The sequence below is a fragment of the Lissotriton vulgaris genome, chromosome 2_1 (assembly GCF_964263255.1).
Source record: "Lissotriton vulgaris chromosome 2_1, aLisVul1.2, whole genome shotgun sequence".
In the NCBI taxonomy this organism is placed as follows: Eukaryota; Metazoa; Chordata; class Amphibia; order Caudata; family Salamandridae; genus Lissotriton; species Lissotriton vulgaris.
The window spans coordinates 87102387-87124320 of NC_141687.1; the positions used below are offsets into that span (position 1 = coordinate 87102387).

The 21934-nt window shown below is 46.1% G+C and overlaps 1 protein-coding gene across 1 annotated transcript in view; it reads left to right on the plus strand.

Annotated features, from left to right (window-relative positions):
- LOC147729617 (ICOS ligand-like) overlaps positions 1-21934 on the plus strand; it is a 317146-nt gene that overhangs the window by 273183 nt on the left and 22029 nt on the right. The window contains exon 5 of the mRNA XM_086954497.1: positions 8575-8742. Within this exon, the coding sequence (XP_086810623.1) occupies positions 8575-8742 (168 nt within the window). The remainder of the gene's footprint in view (positions 1-8574; positions 8743-21934) is intronic.

Below are 21934 nucleotides of genomic sequence, written 5' to 3' on the forward strand. Positions count from 1 at the left end.
GGACTCACGTCTGAGCATACCCAGCCCACTCGGGGTGAAAATTGCAAAAAAAAACAGTTGATGGACAGAATGCAGAACAATGTCTTACATTCAACCCAGTACAAAGTTCTGAGCCTAAATCCATCGTTTTTTTGCACTCCACACCACCCTAGGTCAGACACTGGCTATATGCAAATCAGCCTTGACCCTGTGCCTCATGGGAACAGTCCAGCCCGAACTATCAAGCCATGTCTTGCCTAGACCGGAATCAAGCATCCAAGGACCGGTTTCTGGCTATCAGCCTTCTTCAGCCTGGATAGCTTGACTCCAGTGATGTGGAGAGCCTGGGAATCACGTCTGAGCATACCCAGCCCACTCGGGGTGAAAATAGCAAAAAACACAGTTGATGGACAGAATGCAGAACAATGTCTTACATTCACCCCAGTACAAAGATCTGGGCCTAAATCCATCGTTTTTTTGCACTCCACACCACCTAGGTCAGACACTGGCTATATGCAAATCAACCTTGACCCTGTGCCTCATGGGAATAGTCCAGCCCGAACTACCAAGCCATGTCTTTCCTAGACCGGAATCAAGCATCCAAGGACCGGTTTCTGGCTATCAGCCTTCTTCAGCCTGGATAGCTTGAATCCAGTGATGTGGAGAGCCTGGGACTCACGTCTGAGCATACCCAGCCCACTCGGGGTGAAAATTACAAAAAACACAGTTGATGGACAGAATGCAGAACAATGTCTTACATTCACCTCAGTACAAAGATCTGGGCCTAAATCTATCGTTTTTTTGCACTCCACACCACCCTAGGTCAGACACTGGCTATATGCAAATCAGCCTTGACCCTGTGCCTCATGGGAACAGTCCAGCCCGAGCTACCAAGCCATGTCTTTCCTAGACCGGAATCAAGCATCCATGGACCGGTTTCTGGCTATCAGCCTTCTTCAGCATGGATAGATTGACTCCAGTGATGTGGAGAGCCTGGGACTCACTTCTGAGCATACCCAGCCCACTCGGGGTGAAAATTGCAAAAAACACGTTGATGGACAGAATGCAGAACAATGTCTTACATTCACCCCAGTACAAAGATCTGGGCCTAAATCCATCGTTTTTTTGCACTCCACACCACCCTAGGTCAGACACTGGCTATATGCAAATCAACCTTGACCCTGTGCCTCATGGGAATGGTCCAGCCCGAACTACCAAACCATGTCTTTCCTAGACCGGAATCAAGCATCCAAGGACCGGTTTCTAGCTATCAGCCTTCTTCAGCCTGGATAGCTTGACTCCAGTGATGTGGAGAGCCTGGGACTCACGTCTGAGCATACCCAGCCCACTCGGGGGGAAAATTGCAAAAAACACAGTTGATGGACAGAATGCAGAACAATGTCTTACATTCACCCCAGTACAAAGATCTGGGCCTAAATCCATCATTTTTTTGCACTCCACACCACCCTAGGTCAGACACTGGCTATATGCAAATCAGCCTCGACCCTGTGCCTCATGGGACCAGTCCAGCCCGAACTACCAAGCCATGTCTTTCCTAGACCGGAATCAAGCATCCAAGGACCGGTTTCTGGCTATCAGCCTTCTTCAGCCTGGATAGCTTGACTCCAGTGATGTGGAGAGCCTGGGACTCACGTCTGAGCATACCCAGCCCACTCGGGGTGAAAATTGCAAAAAACACAGTTGATGGACAGAATGCAGAACAATGTCTTACATTCACCCCAGTACAAAGATCTGGGCCTAAATCCATCGTTTTTTTTGCACTCCACACCACCCTAGGTCAGACACTGGCTATATGCAAATCAGCCTTGACCCTGTGCCTCATGGGAACAGTCCAGCTTGAACTACCAAGCCATGTCTTTCCTAGACCGGAATCAAGCATCCGCTTTTGGCCTCCGTAAGTGTGGCAGGGTATGCTCAGACATGAGTCCCTTGCTCACTTTGCCACTGGATTCAAGCAAGCCGGGCTGAAGACAGCTGGAATGCCAGAAACCGGTCCTCGGAAGCTTGTTTCCGGTCCAGGGAAGACATGGCTTGGCAGTTCGGGCTGGACTGTTCCCATGAGGCACAGGGTCAGACTGATTTGCATATAGCCATGTCTGAACTGGGGTGGCAGAGTGGGCTAAAGAACGGTGATTTATTAAACCCAGATCTTTTGACTGGTTGTGAGTGTTTGATTGATTCAGATGCTCCGTCCATCACCACCCCCTTTTGTACCGCTTTTGGCCTCCGTAAGTGTGGCAGGGTATGCTCAGACGTGAGTCCCTTGCTCACTTTGCCACTGGATTCAAGCAAGCCGGGCTGAAGACGGCTGGAATGCCAGAAACCGGTCCTCGGAAGCTTGTTTCCGGTCCAGGGTAGACATGGCTTGGCAGTTCAGGCTGGACTGTTCCCATGAGGCACAGGGTCAGACTGATTTGCATATAGCCATGTCTGAACTGGGGTGGCAGAGTGGGCTAAAGAACGGTGATGGATTAAACCCAGAACTTTTGACTGGGTGTGAGTGTTTGATTGATTCAGATGCTCCGTCCATCACCATCCCCTTTTGTACCGCTTACTGCTTGACGGCATGTCCGAAAAGCATATTGATTGAAGTCCTGTTGTAGCAGGGTTCTACGTTCAGCAGTTAAGGCTGGGCAGTTACAAACTATGTGACAAATATCTTCTCTGTTGTAATTACAGAGGCAACATGAGGTGTGTTACTCAATCTTTTCCAAGCTGTAAAGTTACTACAAAATTGGAAATTGCCAAGCTGAAATCTCAAAAGCTTTAGCTTGGCATTTAGTCCATTCAGACCCCCAGATAATTCTGGGGTTTTAGTTGGCCGTAGGTTGCAATTACAATCCACGCGTGGGAGCCAGCACCTCTCTGTCCAGCACTGATGACACTGTTTTACTACTCCCCTTAATAACTCTGTTAAACAAGCTTTGAGAGGGGTAGGGCCAATACAAAAGTGGATATGGCAAAATTTAAATATTCATGAGCAGTCATATTTTTACGGTTGCTTATAGCCTCCCAAACGATTGACATAAGAGTAGAATTATAATTGTTACTAAGTTTCTGACAAAATTTCAAATATGCCCCATGACTATTTCAATTCAATTCAAATAAAAGCAGACACAAATAAGTCAATGATATTTACATGGCTAAAAATCTCATATGTTAACATAGATAAACATACACCTATTGATAAAAGACTTAAGATCTTCTCCGGCATCTAGTTAAAGATGCAGCCTGATATACAATCATGATTATGTTTATGAAAAATCATAATATATTTGATTTCTTCCTCTAATTAGATTCTTTAAAAAGATTGCGACACACCCCATAACATAATCATTTTCTAGAAATTATAGAAATAAAAATGCTGGGTGGCATTGCCTAAAACCATGCAGCTTTAAAATGGTCAAGATCCACATCTTTCTTTGTACTTCAGAAAATTTACAGAAAAGCACTACGCAGATAGTTGAGTGCTGGGACATTTCATCACATGGGCAGTTGAACAGTAATTGCGACCAGTCACTGGTAGCAGGAAAGCTTATGAAACAGTGGAAAATGCCGAGCCTAAGACGAGTTAGAACAAATCTGTTCTCTATGCCATCAATGGTTTTTGAGGTAGGGCAGCATATCAGAAGTTGTCAATATCATTTGATTTGACTGTACGGTAGACCTTGATATTTCTACATATAGTCTATTTGTCTCCAAGAGTGTCTTACAGTCTAATTAAAAAAAAATTCTGGTAACGTATGTTATATTACATGACATGACATTACATGACATCATAATATTCTGCATGTCCTAGGTCATTCATAAAATCCCTTATATATTTCAGCCACAAGATATTAAAACCCCAGTGAAATTTGAAACAGTTTTTTATGTTCTCCCTATTAAGGCTGGTTTCCTCTGCAGTCCAAATTCTGTGCCACAGAAGAACTGGTTGAATTTTTAGTAGGTCAGCTGTGTAAGATAACCCTAATTCTGCATGGCAAATGTATGTAGAACAACTGCCTGGAACGGGCAAAAGAAATCTTATAAAGGCATTCAACACCAATTGTAGAGGCTGAGGGTCACTGTAGCCCTACACACCTGCTCCAAATATAGCTGTTGTCACGCATTTTGCCTTATATATGTTTAGCAGTTCTACGGGTGGTCTTTTACCCAGCTTTCTTGAAAAATTGATTAAGGCAGCCATGGCTTTCACAAATAAAAGCTTTTTTGCTTTAAGAAGAAGGAATCTGGGAGATGGAGTGCCCCACAATCAGGATGGTCAGCGAGTTTCAGTACAAAGCTACAATGACCAACCTTAGACTATTTATATATTGTCTTCTAAGGCCAAACTCTAATCAGATTTGTGCCAGCAAAGCCTGCTGTGGGAGATTAAACAGGCAATGATGGATGGGTCCGTGCTCACTACGCCACTGGAGTCAAGCTATCCTGGCTGAAGACGGCTGATAGCCAGAAACCGGTCCTAGGATGCTTGATTCCGGTGCAGGGAAGATATGGCTTGGCAGTTCGGGCTGGACTGTTCCCATGAGGCACAGGGTCAGACTGATTTGCATATGGCCATGTCTGAACTGGGGTGGCTTGGTGAGCAAAATAACGATGGATTGAACCCAGATCTGTGACTGGGGGTAAATGATTTGCCATTGTGCAACATTCCGTCCATCATCTTGTGTGTTTTGCTGTTCACCCTATGTGGGAAGGGTATGCCCAGACGTGGGTCCCGTGCTCACTACGCCACTGGAGTCAAGCTATCCTGGCTGAAGACGGCTGATAGCCAGAAACCGGTCCTAGGATTCTTGATTCCGGTCCGGGGAAGACATGGCTTGGCAGTTCGGGCAGAGATTATCTGTAATTTATCAGCATTCCCTCTCATTACCTCCACATAGTATGTCAGAGAGGGAGCTTGTTTAGATGTCATAACTTGTAGTAATGGCTTAAGGGATAGGCCTTTTAAGGCGTTTCATGGGGAAGCAAACACTAGGATTAAGGAGTTATTCCTTCTTTGTATCGCAGCACAAAGGTTCTTAAATGAGCCCCTTGCATCAAATATTACTCTCAAGTATTTGTACTCTTGTAAAGACTCCAGCCCCATCCCTTCTATATAGAATTTTGTGCAGGTTGCTATGCCCTTTGTCACTAGCGAGCTGTGCTGAGCAGTTTTGCGAATTAACAGCTGAAGCCCTACCTTTGTGTAGCTAAGCAGGACAATATTGTCAGTCTACAGAAGATGGGAAGCAATAAAGCTGTCCGCAGACGGAGAGTGCGAGTTAATGTTATTCAGAGCAGGAGACATATCGTCGCGATACAAATTGATCAATAGAGGAACCAAGACACAGCCTTGTTTTAGGGTGTTCATTGTTGGTATTTTTTTCGAAATTGTTCTGCCTTGCCAAAATCTTACTCTTGTCCATGTATCTCTGTACAATAATTTGATCGCTCTGAGGAGATTTGAAGAAATGGTCAAATGTGATAGTTTGACCCAGAGGTTGTTCCTTTGCACCGCATCAAAAGAAGATTGAAAAACATCAAAACACAAATGAAGGTTCAATTGTAGGTGCAAACATTTGAATATTAATAGATGTACCAAGACCTATAATAAATCCAGTCTGATTTCTAGGCAACATGTTTTTAGATTCCACCCAGGTCGTGAGATCTGCCAGCAGACATTTGGCAAAAAACCTGGCCACCCAATCCATAAGGGCTATTAACCGATAATTGGAGGGGTCCAAGGTTTTTCCGGCTTTGTAAATAGGGTCCAGAATTGATCCCCTCCAGTTTTAAGGAATTTCTTGACTCACCTGGGTATGATTAAATACATTTGTCAGATTCTCTGCCCAGAATTGCTGGTTCTGTTTATAAAGTGCTTGAGGGAGGACAATCGGCCGTCGGCCCAATCCCAATGGCTATTACTGATGATTTATTCCACCGTTCTGGACTGGATCACCCTAGGCAGAACTTCTCTGGTATCATTTTGGCTGGTTGTTTTTAAATATCTGATTACAGTGACTGTACCCCCGTACATAGCGCCCAGGTGTTTACTCCAAGCTTCTTCTGAGATATTTGATGTTGAGCTTTGGGTTTTCCAAATGGTAGATTGGTTGATTAGCTTCAAAACTTCTCTTGAGTCTTTGCAATCGGGGGCATGGAGAATTTTACCCCAGTAATGGTCAAACTCAGTTTTTGTTTGGAACCACAACGCTTTTTTGTATAGCATCCTTAGTTTTGGTAAAGTCTCACTCTGGACGCTTGAGGACGGGTTGCTTTTTAATACTCTCAGAGCATGATTCAATTTCTTTTTGGCTATTATAAGTTGCACTGAAATTTTCCTTGGAAAAGGACTCACCATTGTTGTTCTGGCTGTTATTCGGGTGGCATTTTTCTGTAATAGGAGTGTTGAGAATTGTTCCCAATGATTCAAAGGAATTTGGTTTGCATCATGTAGTTTTTCCCACAGATCTCCAGCTTGATGCTCAATCTTCTCAATGCAAGCCACGGACCAATGTAGTTTTTTGTAGTTTTGCACCGAAGCATAGCATATGCCCGGGGCAGATTAATCGTGTAATGTACTAATTAAATTGAAACTGATCATTTGTGGCTGATGGTCACTTTCTTACCTATTACCCAAGCCATAGCTTGTAACCGTATCATATAGAGGGAGGGATACTAAGGAGTGATCTGTAACTGCATGGGATTTTACCGAGTGATGTGATGGCTGTGCCGAAATGTCTGGAGACCCCCGACCATTCAATACTCGTAAGCCCATGTGATGATATAAAACTTAAAATAATTTCGATTGATTCTGTATTCTATTTCTATGGGGATGAATATAAACGTTTATTATCAGCAAAGGTGACATGTTGAACATGCGGTTGGCCTAAACCTTTATTGCCTGTACATTCGGATGGTCTGTCTTCACTTCTGCATGTTATGATGTCAAGGTCCACTGATACGTACAGCGTCAGCCCCCTTGCAGCATGCCCCATTGATTTTATTTTAATTGCTGTTTTGCTATGGCATAAATATGCTGGGAGCTCAATTTCTACATGAGCCCATGTCACTAGCAGGAGCACTATGTAAAATCTTCTGATGAAGGATATAAAATCCTTATCATCCCTCTTCACAGAAAGTCCCTTAATATTCCATGCACAAACGGCAATGTTATTCTCTTTTTGACCAAACAATTTTTCTGTCATTTATAACCCTAGACAAAGGACTAAGCTACGCCCACGGAGTGGGGGTAGTGTTGCCTACTTTGCCCTTTGCAAAATAAGCGTAGCAGGCAACACTACGCCCACCCCGTGGGCGTAGCGAAGCTGCCTGCCACCCGCCTCCCGCCCGCCCTCCCCTCCATACCTAATTTTTTGAAAATATTGATAGAAAAGTAAATAAAAAGGCACTTACCTTGTGCGCTGCGTCCCGGGGCTCCCTCTGCTCGTTCGCACCGCCGTCGCCGGTGTCTTCGATACAAATGCGCATGCGTGGCAGCCCCCGCATGCGCATTTCTTGCACAATATTTTCAAAAATTAGGTATGGAGGGGAGGGGGCAGGCGGCGCGTAGTGGGGCTACGTGAAGTGCGTAGGTGGGCGTAGTTTCTCACCCACTTTGCGTAGCTTCGCGTAGCCCCACTACGCATACTACGCCCAGGGTTAGTCATTTACATACTTTTTTGTGTAGCCTAGAAAACAGTGCACCCGGAAGCCAAGACCAGTCAGAGTTTTGGTATGGGGCTTGACTTGCTGAACCTTCCAAGAGCTTTACTCTTCCAAGGTGGCTATGATGGCACTACATGATGGGACCAGTTTCGCACTGCCACTGGTTTCAAGCTAGCCTGGCTGATGAAGGGTGTTACCCAGAAACTGGTCCGAGGACTCTTGTTTACGGTTCAGAGAAGACCTGGCTTGGCAGTTCGGACTGGACAGATCCCATGAGGCACAGGGTCAAGACTGATTTGCATACAGCTGGGTCTGAACTGGGGTGGCGAAGTGAATTAAAGAATGATGATGGATTCAACCCAGAACTTTGACTGGGGGTGCGTGTCTGAAAAGTTTCAGCTTTCCATACATCATCTTCTGGTGTTTGCTTTGTTCGCCATAAGTTGGCAGAGTATGCCCAGACGTGGGTCCCTTGCTCACTTTGCCAATGGATGTAGGGTGTTACCCAGAAACCGGTCCTAGGATGCTTGTTTCCGGTTCAGGGAAGACTTGGCTTGGCAGTTCGGGCTGGACTGTTCCCATGAGGCACAGGGTCAAGACTGATTTCCATATAGCTGGGCTGAACTGAGGTGGCGAAGTGAACTAAAGAATGATGATGGATTTAACCCAGATCTGTGACTGGGGGTGAGTGTCTGAAAAGTTTCAGAGCTCCTTCCATCATCTCCTTGTGTTGGCAATAAACAAGTGACAACAAGACTGTTTAACTGAAAAACAAGACTTCAACGTGAAGTCTAACCCACTACTTTCACCCTGTCCCTTACCCTTCTAATTCTCCATCTCTAGAACCCGGCTGGCCTGTGATACTACGTCATGTGTTGGTGAATATGTTTCTTGAATATTCAATGTTGTCTTTTCTTTTAGACTTTGTGAGAATGGTGGACCCTACTGGATCTTATGTGATCAATGAGAAACAGACCTCTAGAGCAAAGCAAGCTACTGCTGGGGTGCTCATCACCACATTCATCCTTTTGGTGGTGGTGGTTGTGACCGTCTACCTGTGTAAGAGGAACAGCTGTGGAGCATACAGGGGTGAGACTTGAGAGTTTTTATTTTCTACTTTAGGGGAGATAAACTGGGAATGTGGGGTGGGTTGTGGGGGTGGGGGGTAAGAGTAGAACAATGAAAAGCAGGCATGCTGTATGCTGTCACCCCATCAAAGATGCTGGGACAAATATTTTAGTAGATCATGAATCCTCAATTCTCTTCCCTCCCTCTGCATTCCTCACTCCTCAACCCTCTCCTCTCAATTTTTATTTCTTCCTTTTCATTCATTACTCCCACCCCTCACTCCTTAACCCATATTGATCACACTTCATCCCACCTTCCTTATTCATCAATACTCATCCCTTATTTCTCCCCTCTCACTCATCACTCCTCAATCTTCCAACCTCACTCCTCTTCATCACTCCTCACCCCCTTTCTCTCAGTCCTAGAGGCCACTGTTCAACTGTTCGAGCATTACATGATGACCCTCTCCTCCCTCCTCATTCAAGGAAGCTATTGATACAAGGTCTAGTTCTCTCCAGACTAGATTTCAGCAACGCGATTTTCTTAGAGCCCCGGAAGCTACTATTAATAAGCTTGAACAAATCCAAAATGCCGCAGCGAGGCTCTTAATGGGCGTCTCCCTTAGGACCTCAGCTAAACCTGCCCTTAAATCGCTCCATTGGCTCCCCGTACGGGAAAGGATTATGTTCAAATCCCTATGCATTACCCACAAACTTCTGCAAGGCAAAGGTCCCCCGATTATGAGTAGCCTAGTCACACCCTACAAACCTAACAGACCCCTGCATTCCGACAAGGGGTTCCTGGCGACAGTGCCGAGAGTCAAGAAAGCACACACAGGAGGCCGCCGCTTCTCTGTGAACGGGGCCTCACTATGGAACTCCCTCCCACTGAAACTACGTGGGGAACCTGGCCATATGTGCTTCCGGAAGACACTGAAAACCTTCCTCTTCCCAAAATGATCCCCTGTCTCCTCTCCCCTCTCGAGTCTGACTCTATCGCAGCGCTGGGGTGCCTTCTGGTAACCATGCGCTTTACAAAAACGCCTTACATTACATTACATTACTTTTGAAATTGACTATGAAAATCACAACTTTATCTCAAGAGAGAATACAGGAGAAGGGAAGCACTCTTTGGCACATCTGGACGATGCATGGCTCTTAGAACCAATGTGGGATTGTATCTCAGCTTTTGAAGAGATATAGATAGACTCCTGACTAGATTTAAAGACATTCACTCGTGCCCTTGATCAATAAATCTCACTTAAGGGCCTAAATATGATGTCGGACAGAACGCCAAAAAAAGGTCGTAGGTGGCGGTCCGCCCGTAAGACAGGCCATCTGTCCAACCACTGCATTACAATGCAGATGGTCGGACAGCAGAGGTCGGGTGGAAGACTGCCGCCTCCAAAAGGATCATCTGATCTTGACGGGTGGTGGTCGGAATGGTAATCCTGACAAGAGGCGGTGCCGAGGAAGGCACAGCGCCAGGATAACGAAGTCCCTATCCGACAGCCTTTTCATGGCAGATCCACCGCTATAGTAAGGCTGTCGGAAAGGGACTTTAAGGGCCACAAACAGGGCCCCGTCCCTCATGGGCCACTACATAGTGGCCCAGTTTGCACATGTAATGCCCCCACGCACATCCATGCACCGATTGCCATGCACCAATTGGTGCCTCGCACACGGTAAATGGATGTGCACAACATGATCTTTTACACTGTGGCTTGTTCGGCAGCCCTTTTTCCAGAGCTGCACCACAAGCCGCAGTTTTAAAGAGCCCTTTTCTGACCGCCAGCCCGGGGGTCACATCATAATTGGGCTGTCGGACTGCCATCTGCTTGGCGGTTGGTCTCCTGGCCGGAGTGATTGCAGGCAGCAGTCCGACTGCCCATTATTATAATAGGGCACTAACCTAGTCCTGGTAAAGTCTAAGAGATGTAGCAATGAGTGTCAGTTTTGAAACATGTTTAAGGCAAAACAGCAGGAAAGAGCCTGGAGAGAAAGAGCAGGGCAGCCAAGTGGGACCATCTGTGTGTGGAGCTCTGGCCTGTTAGCACAGCACCTGAGCGAATAAAAAGGGGGTTCTGTGTCAAACTATATAAGTGGTATTCACAAGTGATGGATGTGTTCCCTTATTTTTCATCATGTTCATCACACCCATTTGCAACTATTTGTGTCCCTACTTTTTACTTCACGCAACTAGATTTTCCTTTGGCTTTTCTTCGGGGCGACCTTGCTGGGCTCTTTTGCCTTCACTGATGTCAGAGGAGATTTGAATCCTTGCTTGTCTTTTTCTTCCTAAATCTTAATTTTCACTCAAGAAATACAAGATTGCAAAGGATGTTTTTGCCCTTTGTAGCTTTTTTTAGGTAGGGCCCTCTTAATTATACACTGGACACCTTTCACATGTACTATTAAGTGCTGCGCGGCAAATGGGTACTCAGAGGAGTTCCACTTCCTCAGCAATAAAGAAGGACATTGACATTCATCCTGTCCAACCCTTGACAGTTACTCATAACCGTAGCCATAGCAGGGAGTGAAGGAAGGGTTCACTTGTAGAATTAAACCTCTTTCAGAGTTTTCAATTTACTCTGATGATGTGATAGCACCAAACCTTTTTTAAAGAAGTAGTAAAAATATCTTCTTTGAAGATGTATGCCCCCCTGGTTTTTATCAACTCCTTTAAAAATAGTGACAAGGACAGTGGCTAATTGCTCCTAAAAAAGCTTCAAGCTGACCTAAAACAATTTCTCAGTTTCTAATCTGCTGTTTCTAAGAAGTTGTTCAAACAGGCAGTGATGAGACAGGTTCAATTGTAAATGAGTCTAGTTAGATCTAAGATAGAATGCAGTCAGGGTAGAAATCAATGAATGCTACTGAGACAAGCATCATGTCACATATAAGTGGCTTACAGATGGAGGTGGACAATGAACATGTTGGAATGCTGATCCAATTGGATCTTTTAGCATCACATTACAGATGAAGATGAGAAGGACAAGGATGACCTGGCAGAGGCACTGTGGCACTTTAAAGAAAGGAAACCTAATACCTTTACTCACAGGACAGTGTAGCACTTTAAGGGCATGGAAGTGAAAGGTATACGGAAGAGAAAGGAATGCAAAAGAGGTGACTCACAGACCAGCAAAGAACTGGGCAGTTTCACACAAAGTCCTATAATAGTTTTAGTTGTCGCACCCATGTGGGCACAATATGGACTCCACAATGAACTATTCACTCAGGCAAATGTGCACATAGACCTCGAACTCAACCTTGACTAACAAGAGAAAAGAGAGATTGTCAGAAGCTTTCACCTGGGGAGGCCAGTGGACATCTACCAGGCTGACCTTGGTCCTGGTGCGAGAGAGGAGGAGGAGGACGGGCTCCACTGACAGAAGTATGGGGATGCCTCACTGGGTCGTGATTCCCCTCTTCTTGTCCCACAGCACATCATGGAAGACTTGGAAAAAGATGCTGTGATATTGGGAACTTCCTTTCCACAACCCCGAAACCGGAAGTGGGAAGACGATCAACTTCGGGAAAGGGGACGCATTCATTTTAATTCTGACTACAACGATAGTCAGTTGACCTAATTTGTGATCTAGGAGATGAACCATTTGTATCTGAGAGAAAAAAATGTCAAATTGTGGAGTCCACAAGATGAACATGCCTGGAGGAGTGAGGAGAAGGAGGCTCTTGGGTCCCAAGATGTTGACTGAGAAGACATTGCCAAAGAGAGACTCGCCCGCTGGTGCGGGAGGACTTGGGAAGGAGCCGGAGGCCACTGGCAATGCTACCCGCCAGCCCCGCTCCTGGAGAATCATGGCTCAGCCAGGTACACACCTGTATACTGGGAAAGTGCAGGAGGCGGGAGGTCAGGAGCAAGCGTCCTAGCCATACCAGCTGTAAGAGAGGGTGGTTTTCTCAAAGAGCAGGCAGTACCGGGCACCCGCATAGCAAATTAGAAAGCCTCAGTAATACTGGTCAGAGTGAGAGCCAAGGGGAATTCCCAAAAGGAAGTAGATCTCTGTTGAGTGATTGCTTTTCACTCGCTATGCTTTATATATTCTTTCTGTGTTTTCCTACCTTTGGCATAGGAGCTGAATACCCCAATAGAAACCTATAGACTTGCCTATTGAGGTCAACTGGGCAGGATTTTGAGCTCCTGATGATGGGTCTTGAATTGTTTGAACAGGTGACAACCCTCATCATTCCCTTTTCCCAAACCTAAAACTAAAGTAGGACCAACACCAAAGATAACTCGGTGCACTTACCGCTGACATTTTTCCTTCTTTTGTGGGGCAAACATCGTACTGATGGTCCCAACTTCCCATCCCCTGGAGAAAGAAGAAAGAAGACTCAGTTGGGATATGGCTGTACCGTTAATCACTGTACAAATGAAAGACATTTTAGTTACAAAAAGTGGAGGTGGAGAAGTGTGGCTCAATGGTTAGAGCTATATTTACAAAAAAACAAGGGAACCCAAAAGTTATGTCGCAGGGACCTTGGGCAGTATCATATTATACAAGACAGTGGTCCCTGCTTGTGAACTGAATAAAGTACAGAACCAATAATCAAAACACCTAATAAGTGTTATGTCTTTTGTCCAGCCGGACAAGAATTTTATTTTAGCGTTCTGGTGGATAAAACAAGATGTATGGACAAATTAATAACAAGTGGGCACAGCCGTGACCCACAACATTCAAGACAAAACAACGAAAGGAATGGCTAAAAAGGGCAAAGAACAAGTATGTCTGTGTACTTGTAGTCAGTGTTACTTGTAGTCAGTGTTACCATTAGACTGCCGTACCCGCCATAGCGCCTCCGGCCTTGACAAATCGAGCCATCACGCTCAGACCCCTTTTTTGGATCCAGACAACATTGACTCTGGCCTCATTGATATACCTATCAGCCACTAGTAATCTCTTCCAGAACTTCGGACCCCGCCAAGTTTTGCACACAGTAATGCGATAAAAAGGCATAGTGTAAATAATGAATGTACAAGACAACAATGATGAAATTTCTTGTCCTGATGATGATGCCCAACATGTAAATAACGGTACAAAAAGGGGTGGTAATGTACGGAGCATCTGAATCAATCAAACACTCATACCCAGTCAAAAGATCTGGGTTTAATCCATCTCCGTTCTTTAGCCCACTCTGCCACCCCAGCTCAGACATGGCTATATGCAAATCAGTCTGACCCTGTGCCTCATGGGAACAGTCCAGCCCGAACTGCCAAGCCATGTCTTCCCTGGACCGGAAACAAGCTTTCGAGGACCCGTTTCTGGCAACGAAACGTCGTCGACCCTAAAAAACCCCTTATGCAATATGATATTGAAATATTGTGAAATGCAATGGTGTGGTTTAAAAATTTGCATCTGTAACACTGACTACAAGTACACAGACATTGTTCTTTGCCCTTTTTGGCCATTCCTTTCATTGTTTTGTCTTGAATGTTGTGGGTCGCGGCTGTGCCCACTTGTTATTAATTTGACAAAAGACATAACACTTATTAGGTGTTTTTATTATTGGTTCTGTACTTTATTCTGTTCACAAGCAGGGACCACTCAATGGTTAGAGCGGCAGACCCTGATGCAGAGGTCTGGCCCGGGACCAGGGTTCAATTCCCCACCTCGGCAGGTCTTGGGCTCAAAATTCCACGGACCTGATAATTCTCGCCTCGGCGCCTATTCCAATCATGGGTCCCACTCTGCAACTCTGGGCAATAGCTTGCTTAATCTCCACAACGGCCCCCAAAATGCTAAGGATGCCTGGCCTCCACCTTGGGGGTGCCCAGGAGTGGACACCTCACAGGGAAAGCCAGGATTGGTTCCACAGCGGTATTTGTACAAGCGCCTTGAGACCCTTGTGGGTGAGTAGTGCGCTATACAAGTATCAATTTAAAAACACTAAAGTCTGCTTCATATGGCCTGCTCATTTCACACCATATCTCTGTAAACCAAGGGAGGGAAAATAGCCTGTTTTTGCTGTAGATGTTACATTTGCAACACCGTCAGGTCGTGCCTGGTGCCATCTCGAAGGGACTCCACAATAGACGCTCCCGTTTCACACGCACATCAGATCCTCACTCAGGGCTGTCATCCCTTTAAGCGCATCGCTGCTGCGGCGATTTTTGGGCTGCGCGGCAATTTTTAAAATACCGCGTTACATGACGAGCTCAGCTCGTCATCAGCACACGCCACCCGTGGGTGATGACGAGCTGAGCTCGTCATCAGCATCGAAGGGGTTAAGTAGGGCATCCCCTTTGTGAGCTCACATGATTTTCAGACTTATTGAGGAAAAAGAGAAAGCACTGCCTTTACAGGAAAAGACACATGCAGAACAGCACATCTCCCTAGAGCCATGCCAGGGACCTTCTGCACCAACGGTTCTTACTGCCTTCCATGGATTATTTTTTAACACATCTTTCAACATTTTATTCAGAATAACAACCAGTTTTACAGTATCTGCCCAAACTATTCAGGACCTTGTAACTCTGAATATTACTTGGTTATATATGCCTTAATGTAACTTTGTGATACTATTGTTGCATGCGTCCTACTAATTCAGTAAGACGTTTTGGCAACATAAGCGTCAATCGATGGGGACTGAGCCCACTCATACCATCGGAATATGTTATCCTGGCTAGTTCACAGTGTGCTATCTGGACCCATAAATATCACAGGGTACTTGATGGTGTCAGCAACCTCAAAAAAGGACAACCTTAATTCATCCAAGAAATCGTGGAAACAAATCTACCCTTTGGTCTTTGTCTCAGGCATGGCCAAAGGGAGACACAAGAACTACACAAATTGGCATTTCAAACATTGGAAGCATGGATTGTTGTATAAAATACGCGTGCTGCGATGATTAGTAGAAAGAAACAGAGGATTGCAACCAGCATTACTAGAATGGTGAACTAGGTGAACAATTGGCCATTATAATTATTGCATTGATTAAATGATTACATATAATTGTACTCCTACCTAGTACCACCTATTCTAGGGAGAATAGGGTGAATGTGTTCCTGCCAGATACCTTGGAGTGGTCTTACTCCCTATTTATATGTTCTGTGTTTCATCTGGAAGCCAGTCTGGTGTGCAACAACAAGCCACCGTCCCTCAGGATAGTGATGAGATTCCGCTTGGCAAAAATTCAGGCACGGGGGACCATGACAATCCATAGAAACGCTCCTCTGCAGAACAAAGGCTCGGGCAGTTCATAAAATGGAAACTGGATGCATTAGCACTGTGCCTGAGTTCAGATCCTGCTGTCATTGTTTACTCTATTATTTCAGAGCTGTCTCCAAACAGGGACCAATGTACAAGGGCAGTTTAAGCAGTATACTTGGTCCTTGGACAAAATGTACGGTGGTACGATAATGTGCCGACGAAGAAATGTATCTGTAAGCAAAACATTTTCTAAGTACACTATTGCATTCAAGCACACAAGCAAAATGTACTAAAAGTCATCATCTAAAAAGATGTCAACTTTAAACGTGAACATGTAGAAAATGAGAGCATTTTAGCCCATTCCCTATTAACCTCTAAACACTATTGTTTCAAACTATAGCTATATTTTTTTTATCGTTCTGATATGCAGCGCTCGGGCACCCTGCTTCTTTTTATTGGCAACTGCAACAAATTGTGACTAATTGGAAGTCTGCTGAGCACTCCATATAGACAATAATTGACCGTTGTTGTCTCTGTTACCAGCTATAAATTTTGAGGTCTCTTCCAGCTTAATCTCTTCGAAGCATTGGTCAGAGTTTGCTCTATCGCTGACCAACAAAGGCTGCTGTGCTAGTACCTTATACAGATGGAGTGTTGTTAGCTTTAGCCACATGTAGAACTCCAGACTGTGTGATCTCTCTCACACCCAGAGGTGTAACACAGGCTCCTGCAGCCTCTGTTGTGCAGGGAGGGGGGCAGCCCCACAGGGGCCCCTTAAACCGGCAGGGCCCTCCCCGTTCAGCTAAGGGCCAATAAATATCTGTGAGATATTGGAGACTGTGGGGAACCTCTTCAAATTCTGCAGGGGGGGCTTCATTTTGTATTATGTTACTGTTCACATCCCATATTTAGATCCATTGGCAATTTTACTAGTAGTGGATGTATCCCAGAGCATTCTTTAATCTCTTAATTAGATCTAGTTTCTCTTAATTACATTAATTGAGCACGGTTGATAAAAATCTCAAACGTTTACCTCAAATCATAGATCTTTTTCATATCCCATTTGGATCCCTTTTGCATTAATGGACCGCCCCTTGAACCACACTGGGCTACATGGTCTGGCCCACCGAGTTTACACCAGTGGGGCAGATGGTGGTTTAAGCTCTCTGGAAGCCTGCTTTTCACAGCAGAAAAGGCTACAGTAAGCACCCAAGCCTGCCTGACCCTAAGATGGCACCTGGCAGAATTATTTATATATGTATTTATTTACTTCAGTTCTAAAGCGCACTATCACCTAAAAAAGGCATCCTGGCGCTGACAGACTCATATCGGAGGGGGGACAACTGGTAGCAAGGTAGGGGTTCGGGAAAAGCCATGTTTTCAAGTGCCTCCTAAACGCGAGGAGGTCGGAGTCATACCTAAGTTCAACCGGAAGGGCGTTCCATAGTTTCGCCGCGGCCACGCCGAACGATCTACCTCCTGCTTCAGATTTCTTAAACATAGGTATGGTCACCAACCTGGCCGAGAAGATACGTAGATTGCGAGCCGGCGCATGCCACGAGAACTTCCTTTGTAAACGAACAGGGCCCAACCCGTGGAGAGCTTTAAAGGCCAGACAGAGAGACTTGAATTGCACCCTCTGTCTCACTGGAAGCCAGTGCAGCTGAGCCAAAGCCCTTGAAGAAGATCTTGTTGGTCACCCCATGGCCAATTTTGCCGCTGCAGACTGAATTCTCTGGGGTCTATCCATAAGATAGCTTGGAGACTCCAACAACAGGGAGTTACAGTAATCTAACCTACTGAGCACGGTACACCGCACCACCTCTACCTGGGCAAGGGGCATATACAGAGGAAGGAATGTCCTCAGGAGGCGGATAATGGCCAAACAGCCAGCTACTATCTTTGAAACCTGCGCCTCCAGGGTAAGGTCGCTGTTAAACATCACACCCAGGTTCTGCACTACCTTCACTGGCTGCACCAGTGGAGTGAAATCCGCAGGCCAGAAGTTGCTGGGTAGAAAAGATTGTACCCTAGGCCTTGGGCAGTATAACACCTCTGTCTTTCCTGTGTTGAATTGCAGGGAATTGGCCTTCAACTAGCCCGCTGTATCTCGCAGGAAGTTGTGAAATACTTCCCAGGAGGTTGATTCATCTCCCTCCAAGGAGAGAATCAGCTGCGTATCAATCAATCAATCAGTGACACTTATAAAGCGCGCTACATACCCGTGGGGTCTCAAGGCGCTGGGGGGGGGGGAGCCGCTACTGCTCGAACAGCCAGGTCTTCAGCTTCTTCCTGAAGGAGAGGTGGTCTTGGGTCAGGCGCAGGTCGGTCGGGAGGGAGTTCCAGGTCTTGGCGGCCAGGTGGGAGAAGGACCTTCCTCCTGTAGTCGCTCTTCGGATGCGGGGGACGGCGGCGAGGGCGTGGTTGGCTGATCGGAGGTGGCGTTTGGGAGCGTAGAAGTTGACTCGGCTGTTGAGGTAGCTCGGGCCTTGGTCGTGTAGGGCTTTGTGTGCGTGGGTGAGGAGGCGGAAGGTGATTCTTTTGTTGACGGGGAGCCAGTGAAGGTCTCGCAGATGTCCGGAGATGTGGCTGGTTCGTGGGATGTCGAGGATGAGTCTGGCTGAGGCGTTCTGGATCCGCTGGAGTCTCTTCTGGAGCTTGGCGGTGGTCCCGGCGTAGAGGGCGTTGCCGTAGTCCAGTCGGCTGGTGACGAGGGCCTGGGTGACGGTCTTCCTGGTCTCGGTGGGGATCCACCAGAAGATCTTCCGTAGCATGCGTAGGATGTTGAAGCATGCCGAGGAGACGTTGTTGACTTGCCTGGTCATGGAGAGGGAGGAGTCCAGGATGAAGCCCAGGTTGCGTGCATGGTCTGTCGGTTTGGGTGCGGTGCCCAGGGCGGGAGGCCACCAGGAGTCGTCCCAGGCGGAGGGAGAGGAGCCCAGGATGAGGACCTCCGTCTTGTCCGAGTTCAGTTTCAGGCGGCTGGTCGTCATCCACTCGGCTACCTCTTTCTTCCCTTCGTGCAGGTTGGCTCTGGCGGCGGCGGGGTCGTTGGTCAGGGAGAGGATCAGCTGGGTGTCGTCGGCGTAGTTAACAATTTCAATAATATATTGTTTGATAACCGCAATTATTGGCTTCATGTAGATGTTAAATAATATCGGACTAACTGCCGAGCCTTGTGGAACGCCATGTGAGATGGTGGAAAAGGAAGATTGGAAGGGAGGGAGGGACACAGCTTGTTCTCTGTCCTGAAGAAAGGACTCAAACCAACCAAGGGCACTACCTGCAACCCCCACCTCTCTCAGCCTGTCCAGCAGAATTCCATGGTTCACTGTGTCAAAGGCGACAGACAGGTCAAGCAGGAACAAAACTCCTGCCTGTCCACTGTCTGCCCGCACCGAAGCTCATCCAGCACGGTCACCAAGGCCGTCTCCGTGCCATGGGCTGGCCGAAAGCCAAACTGTACTTCCTCCAGGAGCTTATGCTGTTCTAGGTGTCTAGAGAGAGTGACTGCCACCACCCGCTCTAGAATTTTTGCTGGATAAGGTAGAAGCGAGATGGGCCTAAAGTTCTTGAGGCACTCAGGATCAAGGGTGGGCGTTTTCAATAAAGGGGTCACCACAGCTTGTTTCCACTGAGGTGGAACCACTCCAGTAGTAAGCGACTGGTTGCAGACCAGCCGAATCATGGGGAAGAGCTAAGCCTCAAACTCCTTCCAGATTTTTAGTGGAATCGGGTCAAGTGGAGACCCGGATGTAATACCAAAGGCTACTCCCCTGAACTCCTCTGCAGACAGCTGCGCGAATTCCACGAGGGACTTATCTCACCCCTGTTAATAATAATAATAATAATAATAATAATAATAATAATAATAATAATTCCTTTATTTAGATATAAATCATATCTTTAAAAGGTCGCACAAATCACATTGTATACAATTTTATGAAATAAAAGAATGATTAAAAGAGAAGCAAACAATAAAATGTGGCTTAAAGTATGCCAGTTAAAACATTGCAATTTGAGGATTAGCCCTTCCGGTCTTTGCAAGTTCTATTAGAATGCATATTCAGATTTAGCGATGAGCAGAGACCTCAGCAGTGTCCATTTTATCTAGGTTACGGTATACTTGCTGAATAAATTTGGCCAAATTTATGTTTAAAATAATATTATCTAAAGACAAAGCAGCAGTAATGGCATGCCTACAGGACCGAACCCCCAGCCTGTTCCATTCTGGCTTAAGCAGACGCCTGCGTTGAGAATTAAATGTAGGGCAGAGGCAGACCACGTGCAAAATTGTTTCAGTTGGTAAACCGCATCCTCTACATGTTGTGGCCTCCTTCTTGCGGCGCAAGGTGGGTAGATTTTGAAGAAAGCGCCAATCTCCCATTCTTAGAGCAATCAGACAGCGCTTTTGATGAAGTGAAAATGTCGTGGAGAGGTAGGCAGCAGGGGTTAGTCGTTTGTAGGAATTGACTACTGCCCAGGAATGACTACGCTTTGGGACTAGAGCTTTGTCTACAGCCAGAGATTTCATTCTTACACATTTTTTGATTATATTTTTTAAAACGGTCTGACTGGGGTTAAGGGCCCAAAGTTCGGCAGCTGACATTTGGTGAACATAGTCATTCAAGAGGCGGCCGAATGGTCCCCCTGGGTTGATCTCATTGATTTCTTTCCAGGTTAGAGATTCTAGTGTACCTGGTTCGGCCTGTCTTAATTTGTGACACAGCTTAAGATAGGTGCCGACATTAGAGGCTTCATAGTTAGTCCGTCCTAGCTCTAATCTAATCTGGGCCGGGGAAGCGCTGCTCGGCAAGTGAAGTGCCTTTCTGTAGATTTTAGTGGTGTGTTTGTTTAGGGCAGTATTTATTTTACCTTTAAAGATCTCTATGCCATATGAGAGTGTTGGCCCGATCTTTGCTCTAAGAACTTCTAGTAAGGGGGCAAGGGTTGGGCCTGAAAGTTTCTTTGATAGTTTGGCCAAGGATACCACTAGAGCCGTAGTTTTGGCTGCAATCGCACTGCTTTGCTTTGTGAAACTGCCCCTGGAGTCCAAGTGAACGCCTAAATATTTGTATGATTGGTCAATCGTAAGACTTGTTTTATTGATTGACCAGCCACCGCCACTGTAGCGTTTCTTACCAAATGGTACTATCGGGGTTTTCTCCATATTAATTTCTAGATGGTTGTCAAACGTGTATTGCAACAGTGCATCAAGAAGCCTTTGTAACCCTACTCTAGTAAGGCTAAACAGGGCCAGGTCATCGGCATATAAAAGGTTGCATAATGCCACACCTCCTATTTTAGGTGGATGGCTGTTTACCTTGTCTAGGGTACTTGACAGGTCGGCTATAAATAGGTTATGTTCATGAACGGCCCCAAGAGTTAGCGGGCTGCTGCAATTAGCCAATGCTAAAGTTTGTTGCTGCTCCACCCCCGGATCGTCAATGATCAGTTTGATTTTATCCTGGAAGAACCTGGCTAGGTTCTCACAGAGTTCCTGGGAGTGGGGGAACTCATTCTTGGCACAGTCCAGACTAATAAGGCTATTCAAAATATTAAAAATACTGCGGGAGCTATTCGGGGCATCGAAAATCACGCTAGAGAAGTGTGTTGCCTTAACTCTATGGATCTCCTTATAATCCACCCGCTTAGCTTTCCAAGCAAGCCTGTCCCTATCCAGGTATGCGTGCCTCCACCTCCTCTCCGCTTGTTTACATTCCAGCCTCATATTTTTGAGGCTGTCCGTAAACCAGGGAGCTGAGGGTCTCCCCCTACTCCTGTGATGTTTTAGAGGAGCAGAGGTATCCAAAGCCGAAGTAATCTTCGAGCAAAGGGCAGCATAATTCACCTCTATCTGCATGTCAGGGGCGAAGCACTCTTCAACCGTGAACATGGGTGAGGCACCTTTTTTCCGAGCGAGAGACTTCCAATCCCTGCTAACATACTCCCTCACTTGACTAGATGTCCCTGCAGTAAGTGTGCCTGACTTCACAAAAAATTTAATCAAGGAATGGTCAGTCCAGGCCATAGGTAAACGTC